Source organism: Oryx dammah, unplaced genomic scaffold (assembly GCF_014754425.2).
Source record: "Oryx dammah isolate SB20612 unplaced genomic scaffold, SCBI_Odam_1.1 HiC_scaffold_25, whole genome shotgun sequence".
In the NCBI taxonomy this organism is placed as follows: Eukaryota; Metazoa; Chordata; class Mammalia; order Artiodactyla; family Bovidae; genus Oryx; species Oryx dammah.
In genome coordinates, this window is record NW_024070209.1 from 98,913,502 (window position 1) to 98,922,342 (window position 8,841).

At 52.2% G+C, this 8,841-nt stretch overlaps 1 protein-coding gene across 2 annotated transcripts in view; it reads right to left on the reverse strand.

Moving 5' to 3' along the window:
- PTGES (prostaglandin E synthase) overlaps positions 1-7,847 on the reverse strand; it is a 15,877-nt gene extending 8,030 nt beyond the window's left edge. Inside the window, exons 1-3 of one of the 2 annotated variants that reach the window (XM_040225365.1) lie at positions 4,130-4,557; positions 3,221-3,296; positions 2,064-2,146 (exon numbers count right to left, since the gene is read on the reverse strand). In XM_040225365.1, the coding sequence (XP_040081299.1) occupies positions 2,064-2,146; positions 3,221-3,296; positions 4,130-4,203 (233 nt within the window). In that variant the 5' untranslated portion in view covers positions 4,204-4,557. Of the gene's footprint in view, positions 1-2,063; positions 2,147-3,220; positions 3,297-4,129; positions 4,558-5,843 lie in introns of those variants that run through there. The other variant, XM_040225366.1, reaches the window with a different exon arrangement.
- Positions 7,848-8,841: the final 994 nt, after the last annotated feature.

Sequence of the window (8,841 nt, forward strand, 5' to 3'; positions counted from 1 at the left end):
ACAGATGGATGGAACTCATATGAAGGACTGTATCCTGTAGTTACATTGTTGTTGTCGCTAAGTTGTATCCAACTCTTTTGTGACCCAACAGACTGTAGCCCCTCCAGGGTCCTCAGTCAGTGGGATTTTCCAGGCAAGAATACTGGAGTGGGTTGCCACTTCCTTCTCCAGGGAATCTTCCTGGCCCAGGGACTGAATTCATGTCTCCTGCATTGCAGGCAGATTCTTTACCACTCACTGAGCCACCAGGGAAGCCCATAGTTACATTAGAAAGGGTGAAATAGCAATTCTATACTACGCATTTCTATAACTTAAAAAATACGCAAGTACATGTGTCATTTTCAATGGCCAAGAAAAATGTAAGCAGAAACCCCACTGACTTTCTTTTGGTAAGAGAATCTCTGTTACTTTATTGCTTTGTCCCACCCATGCCTGCCTGTGACTCATGCGAATGTGATAAGAACCATGTGAGGGTTTGTCTCCGTCTCCCTCCTGTCTAAGCTGCCCATCCTTCCCATCCCCATTCCACTCCACTGACAATCCCCATCCCTGGGGAGGGCCTCCTCCTGGTTCTCCAGCCTGTTGCTGTAAAACAGCAGAGGAAACTGCCAAAATACCCACTGAGACCAGCCATGTGAAATTAACATCTGATGGAATTTTACACAGCCTCTTTCTTTTCTTGGCCGCACCGTGAGGCTGGTGGGATCTCAGTTCCCTGACCAGGAATTGAACCCAGTCCACAGCAGTGAAACTACTAAGTCCTAACCACTAGACCATCAGGGAACTCCCTACACAGCTCTTTTTTAAGAATCACTTCTTGAGTAGTATTTACTGACACGGAAAGTGTTCATGAAGTAATGTTATCTGAAAAAACGCAGAACCCCAAATTAGGTGTACAATGCACACGTTATGCTATGAAAAATATTTAGACAGATGGCAAAGAGGAGATAGAAGAACATGCCAGCAGTGATTGGAACTGTGAGTGGTTTTCCCCCCAATCCTCTACACGTTTTCAATATTCCCAAACTGCAATGAATAGTTCTGATCTCTATAAGAAAAAACTGCTTTTGATTGACTGGGGAAAGCTAAGCCTACGAAAAGATGTTCAACCTCACTCGGAAATGCAGAGTAAAGGGGCTTCCTTGGTGGTCCTGTGGTTAGCCACGACTAGAGAAAGCCCACGCGCAGCAACAAAGACCCAGCGCAGCCAAAAAAGAAAGGAAGGTAGGCAGAAACGCACCGTAAAAGTGAAAAGGGACATACATTTTCACCCGTCACGTTGACAGGGATCCAGCCAAAGATGGATCCACTGAGTTGGCAGGAGTGTAGAGACACATCTCACACACCAGTGGTGGGAGTGGACGTAGGCACTATTAGACAGTATTTCTTACCATTTGATTGCAACCTGCAGGTTTGTTCACATGTACACACAAAGGCAAAGGAAAGAAGTTTTGATGCACTCTGTTCATAACAGAGAAAGACTTAGCCTAGATGTCATCAGAGGGGAAGAGGCTGGATCAACTACGGACCATCCATTCCACAGAGAAACGGCATAAATACTATGGCATCGATGTAATGAACGAGGCCCCCATATAGGCTGATATGAAACAATTTCTGTTGTTACATTAAAAAAAAAACCCCACGGTATAAATCAGCAGGTAAAGGGTGATCCTTTGGGGATACAGAGGAAAAAGCACAGCGTGTGTGTTTTAAATGCAGGAGAAGTTTCTCCAAGAAGGTGCATAAGACATTGATAACAGCACGAGTCCCTGGAGAGCAGATCTTCAGGTCAGAGGTTACAGACGGACTGAATGAATTCCCACTGAATAACCTTTTCTAACTCTGTCATCCTGAACCATGAGGACGTACTACAATACTTTTCCTGACTTTTCTTTTCTTAACTAATACTTAACTAGAAATGAAATCAATGAATAAATGAAAACGGTTGAAGAGGATTCAGAAGGCAGAAGATCTTGGCCCCTGGGTATCCTCCAAGTGCCCCATGTTCAGAAGAGGGTTTGAAAGGGCAGGCGGTGATCTGGCCAAGGGCCAAGGGTACTTGCCTGAGGCAGCGTTCCACATCTGGGTCGGTCCGGCAATACTGGAGGCCTCCGTGTCTCTGAGCGTCCTCGGGGTTGGCAAAAGCCTGGAATACATCAGCTGAAAATTACTGTTCATGAGATGGACGGCCCAGTGGACTAGGTCTGTGGTGACGCAGTCGCATACATGTCTATTCAGCAGCGTCCGTGAACTCCTACTGTGTGCTGAGCACTGCTGACTCATCACGAACAAAGCTGCTATGAACTAATTGCTCGGGTCCCTGCAAATTTCCTGGGTAAAAACCTAACTCCCGGTGTGACGGTGTTGGGAGGTGGGGCCTTTGGGAGGTGATGAGGTCATGAGGGTGGAGCTCTCTTGAATGAGATCAACATTCATAAAAGAGACTCCAGAGAGCTCCCTCACCTCTTTGCGGTGTGAGGATACAGCAAGAAGATCACCATCTATGAACCAGAAAGTGGGCCCTCGCCAGACACTGAACCTGCCAGTGCCCTGACCTTGGACTTCCCAGTCTCGAAAACTGTGAGAAATAAATTTTTGTTGTTGCTAGGCCACCCAGTCTCTGGTATTTTTTTATATAGCAGGGTGAAAAGAGTAAGAAAAAGGCTCCCTTATCCCTGCTCTTGGGAAGCTCACTGTGGAATGAGGGATTTGCCAATGAACCAGAAAAGATCAGGTAGTCAGAGTAAGGAAAAAGAAGACAGGGTTAGCTCTGAGAATGTTCATGGGAGATCCGGCCAAGTCTGGGAATCAGAGAAGGCTTCTCTGAGGCAGTGACAGTAAAGCTGAGACTTGAAGGGTGCAGCCACATTAACCAGAAAATGGGAGGGTTATAGCAACAGCATTCAAGGCGTCAGGAACAGCATGTGCAAAGGCCCTGGGGTCGGTAGAAGAACATGTGTGAAGGATAAAAAACCAGCATGGCTGGAGCAGTGACAAGCAAGGGACAGAGTTCTGAGATCAAGCTGTAGGGGTCCTAGAGGCATCCTAAGAATTTAGACTTTGAACTGAGAGCAGTGAGAGAGACTTGACAGGCCCCAGTGAGAAACCCAGCCCCACAGAAACTAACTGCAGGTATCTGAACTTCCCTGGGTCTCAGCTTCCTCATCTGTGAACTCCAGATCACACTGAGATCGTCCACCACACGAAGGTGGTTGCTCACCCCTGAAGACAGCATGAATACACGTTGGCCGGGCCAGGAGCCGTGGCAGTGCAGGTGTTGGAAGCAGAAGCACTGCCTCCAGCAGGGACCGGGGAGCAGGGTGGGCCGGCTTTGGGATGTACCCCCACCAGAAGACCTGTATCCTGTTAATTCCAACTGTTAATAAGTAATGAAGACTAACACCTTCCATCGACCAAGGAAGGCAAGTGGAGATGCCATGGCACAATGCCTGGCACCAGGAGGGAGCTTGATGAATTGTCACCGCAAAGCAGGGACCTGAAGTTACACTCAGGTCGTTGAAGTCCACGCCTTTCGCTCCTGCTGCGCCATTGCCTGTGCGCATGCAGCCAGCCCACCCCACCAGCCCCTCAGCAAACTCGAATCTCTGCAGCATGCCTTCTGCATTGCTCATCCAGTGACAGGCCCTGCGGCTTCCAATATCCGTCCCCAGTGTGTTAGTCGCTCAGTCGTGTCCAGCCCTTTGCAGCTTCATGGATGACAGCCCACCAGGCTCCTCTGTCCATGGGATTTCCCAGGCAAGCATGCTGGAGTGGGTTGCCATTCCCTTCTCCAGGGATATTCGGTACCCAGGAATCAAACCCAGGTCTCCTGCATTGCCGGCAGATTCTTTACCATCTGAGCTAGCAGGGGAGCCCCTAGTTTGTCCCCAAGTGCTTGCTTTTTTTCTTCCCATCCTGTCGGATGGGTCTGGCCCTCCTCACCCTCAAGGTGAATGCAGCGTCTGTCATGATCAGGGGCCCCCGTGCAGTCCGTGGGCCTGTGACACCTTTCACAGGGTCTTGGCGTTCACAGTGGGCAGCTGTCCCCGAGGCTGCTCATCCCTGAAGACAGCATGAATACACGGGCCAGGAGCCGTGGCAGTGCAGGCATTGGAAGCAGAAGCACTGCCTCCAGCAGGGACCGGGGAGCAGGGTGGGCCGGCCTTGGGATGTACCCCCACCAGGAGACCTATGTCTGGTCATGTTAATTCCAATTGTTAATAAGTAATGAAGACTAACAATAGTGGGGGCATTTGCTCAGTGCCAGGCACTGAACTCTCCTGGTACTCCATGACTACCCTGAAGTTTACAAATGAGGAAAATAAACTCTCAGACTTGACTATGGTCCCCAGGCTAATGGGTGGAGGAGCCAGAGCATCCCCGAGTCATCTCCCCACGGGGTAGTTCCCCGAGCTCCTCCCTGGCTGCCTGAACGCAGGGAGCAGGAATAAGAGGGAAATTCACAGGGTTGGGAGAACCCAGGGACAGCCCGAGTGGAGGTTTCCTTCTGCCACGCCCCACTGACCCAACAGAAAGGCACCCCAATAGGTTTGACTCTTGCTTCCCTAATCCACGTGAAAAGGAAAGCTCTGGGCGCAGCATGGCGCTGGGAGTATACCATCCCCCCATGGCAGGGTGTGGGCTCCCGAGCTGGCCACCGGGATCCAAACCCTGCCGTCACAGGCAACATCATCTGTCGGAGCCCAGGTTTCTGGTGTGGATCAGAAGTTGAATACGGCCCCCTCCTCCCCACCATGATGGGGATTAATGCTCACTCAAAGGACTCAGTCTGTGAGAAAGACCCCATGAGGCCTTCCCTGCGCGTAGGGTGGGTACTGGGCAGGGAGAGGTCAGGATGACCAGTGTGTCTCTCTCTGCTCCAGGAGTTTCTTCACCTGGGAAGCTGACCTGCCTTGTCTGTACCTCTTGAGAATCGGGGCTGAGCAAGACCACCCGCCCCCCACCGTCCACCTTCAGGACGATGTCCGAGCCAGCCTCGACTTGCCTTTGAGCTGGGCAAAGTGCAGGGCCGGGGACATCTCCTCTCTGAAATACCTGGTGGATAATCAGCTATCCCTCGTGGCGCTCAGGATGGCTGGCGAGCTTGCCCGGAAGGTTTCCGCCGGCTCTGGCTGGAACCAGCCCTCCCGCCCAGCGGCTCCTCGAGCCCCGCCTCACCCCACACCGGCTCAGATCTTGGCGTCAGTCTTTATTGTTGTTTTGGCTCCGGGACTCCGGTGGGGGAAATTCCTCTCGGAGAACTCCAGGGGAGCCTGGCCCGAGATCCGCCGTGCGAAGGCTGCGGTGGGTTTGGGAACGACCTCGCCGAGGGCCAGTCGGGAATTTCCACTGAAAGGTTTCTGGGGCTCCTGTTGGGTCGGTTTCCACCCCACCCATATATCAGCTCTCCGGTGCGGGAAACCGCCGGGTCAGAGGGTGGCTGAGCGCCCCTGCAAGCTCATGGGACTCGGGAATCTGGCTGTGCCGAGAACTTACCTGGGACACAGCAAGCGGGTAAAACGCTCTTAAAACACCAGGCCAGTGCTCGCTTAGGCGGCGCCAATACTGAGGCCGGAGCGCTACCGAGGTGAGCACGGCCCCTGCGCAAGGAGAACGCGCAAATTCGGATGAAAGCAAAACCAACCTCGGGACAAGGACGTGCGGGCCACTGAGGAGCCATCCCACAGGGCTGGGAGGGGCAGGTCGTTCCCAGCCCGCTCCCGCACGCTCCGGGGGCCGGGATGACTTCTTGGCCAAGGGTCCCCGACTCCAGCCTTCCCGGCGGCTGCGGGAGACGTGAGCGCACGCACGCGGGACTGGGGGTCCCCGAGAGCCGCACCTACCTTCTTCCGCAGCCTCACTTGGCCGGTGATAACGGCCACCGCGTACATTTTGATGATCAGCAACGCGCTGCAGAGCAGGAAGGCGGGGAGCACCTGGCCGTTCATTAGCTCCAGGACCGAGGGCGGCATCTCGGCGGCGGCGGCTGCTGGGGGAAGAGACCGCGGGCAGAGAGCTCGGGCGCTTGTGTCTCCGGGAGCAGGGAGGGGCAGGGAGAGCGCAGGGAGGCTTGTCCGTACTCTGCACCCGCCCACTCCCAGCCAAATGCTGCAACTTTGGCTCTCTCGGGTTTTGGAACAAGCAGAGTCATCGTGGGGGGTTTGTGGGTGGGGGTGTCTCTAGCCCCGCCCCACCCCTCCAGGGCAAATCTTAAACCCTTTCTAGTCTGTTTCCTCGATCAAGGAACTGGAGGGTTGTATGGACCTGCTTGCCTGCCAGGGGGTGCAACAAAGCCAGGAGCCTGCCCGACCTCCACGGGGTGGTAGATTCACTAACTTAGGGCCTCCCTAAGGGTCAGGACAGGGAGTGGGCTTGAGATCCGAACTCTCTGCTCCCACGTTCAGCCTGGACACTTGAACCACAGCCGAAAGGACACTAATATGACTTTGTTGAAGAGTGTGCCGCTCTGCCTCTCTCCCCACTCCCGGTGATGTCGTCTCCATCCTCAGAGTGCATGTGTATGTTAGGGAAAATGGCCAAGGGGCTTTGCAGGGACTAAGTCAAGGTCCTAAAACGGGGAGATTTTCCTGGATTCTCCGTGAATCCAGTTGAATCGGAAGAGTCCTCCTGTGCTTCCCTGCTGGCTCAGTGGTAAAGAATCCACCTGCCAATGCAAGAGACACAGGTCGGATCCCTCATCCAGGAAGATTCCACATGGTATGGAGCAACTAAGCCCATTCCCCACAACGACAGAGCCTGTGCTCTAGAGCCTGTGCTCCCCAACAAGAGAAGCCCCAAACTGCAACTAGAGAGGAGCCCTGGCTCAAGAAAAGCCTGCGCAACAATGAGGACTCAGCACAGCCAAAAATGAAAATAAATCAATCAAAAGAAGTGTCCTCCTAAAAGGAGAGGCCATAGAATTAGGGGAGAAGGCCGTGAAGACAGAAGCAGAGGCCAGAGAGGAGAGAACATACTCCACTGCTGGCCTCAAAGGTGAAGGGAAGATGAGCCAGAGAACGCAGCCTCTAGGAGCTGGGCAAGACTAGGAGAAGAATTCTCCCCAGGGGCTTCTAGAAGGAACCAGCCTTGTGGATACCTTAACTGTAGCCTACCGAGATTGATTTTCGGCTTTTGGCCTCCAGACTGTGAGATAACACATGTGTGTTGTTTTATGCCACTAAATTTCAGGTAATTTATCACAGGATCCATAGGAAACTAGCGTCCCGTTCTACTGTCTTTTAGTATCACTTTAGTTTTCCAGGAGATTCCCAGGCCAACGGTTTGACTGTTCATTACAGGAACTTCTCAAAAGATCCATCAGCTCCTCAGTGATGATCAACAGTTTGTGAGCCCTTTGAATTTCTTGCTTCAAAATCCTCACCCAGCTGTGTCCTCCCCTCCCCATACCTCCCTCCCCAGGTGTGGGGTGGGACCTTGGCAAAGGCAGTGATCTTGTTGCTTTGCTAGGGGGCTTCTCAATGACTCAGCAAGTGAAGAATCTGCCTGCAGGGCAGGAGACACAGGAGACTTGGGTTTGATCCCTGGGTTGGGAAGATCCCTGGAAGAGGAAATGGCAACACACTCCAGCATTCTTGCCTGAAAAATACCATGGACAGAAGAGGCCCGCGGGCTCCACAGTCCGTTGCATCACAAAGAGCTGGACATGACTAAGCACTAGCAGAGACCCTGGGGAAGTGGGAAGGATGGAAAAGTTAGTTTCTGGTGCCCGTTCTGACCTTGGACCTGCCCAGAAGGACAGCAGTGTCACCTGGTTACCCTAAAACTGGGTTCCCCCTTGGTGGATGTTGAGTCAAAAGACATACCAAGCCAAAGATCAGGAGAAGGAAGGATTTATTTCTTGCAGCAAGTAAGAAGAACCCTGGATATCTTTCCGCAATCAGTGTCTCCCCAGCAGCATAACTGGGGATGTTTTAAGCTGAGGGTATATGCGTATTCATAAACTGGCTTGAGCAGAGGACAATTCATCAGAGAATCATGGCAAAGGTTGACAGAGTCCAAGCTTTGAAAGGGAAAGTGAAGTCGCTCAGTCGTGTCTGAGCGACCCCATGGACTGCAGCCTACCAGGCTTCTCCATCCATGGGATTTTCCAGGCAAGAATACTGGAGTGGGTTGCCATTTCCTTCTCCAGGAGATCTTCCCGACTCAGGCTTTGAATCTGGGTCTTGAGCATTGTAGGCAGATGCTTTACCATCTGAGCCACCAGGGAAGTCTAAGCTTTCAGTTCAGTTCAGTCGCTCCGTTGTGTCCGACTCTTTGCGACCCCATGAATCGCAGCACGCCAGCCTCCCTGTCCATCACCAACTCCTGGAGTTTACCCAAACTCGTGTCCATCGAGTCGGTGATGCCATCCAGCCATCTCATCCTCTGTCGTCCCCTTCTCCTCCTGCCCCCAATCCCTTCCAGCATCAGGGGCTTTTCCAATGACCTCTTCACATGAGGTGGCCAAAGTATTGGAGTTTCAGCTTCAGTATCAGTCTTTCCAATGAACGCCCAGGACAGATCTCCTTTAGGATGGACTGGTTGGATCTCCTTGCAGTCCAAGGGACTCTCAAGAGTCTTCTCCAACACCATAGTTCAAAAGCATCAATTCTTTGGCGCTCAGCTTTCTTCACAGTCCAACTCTCACATCCATACATGACTACTGGAAAAACCATAGCCTTGACTAGACGGACCTTTGTTGGCAAAGTAATGTCTCTGCTTTTGAATATGCTATCTAGGTTGGTCATAACTTTCCTTCCATGGAGTAAGTGTCTTTTAATTTCATGGCTGCAATCACCATCTGCAGTGATTTTGGAGCCCAAAAAAAAACAAAGTCTGACA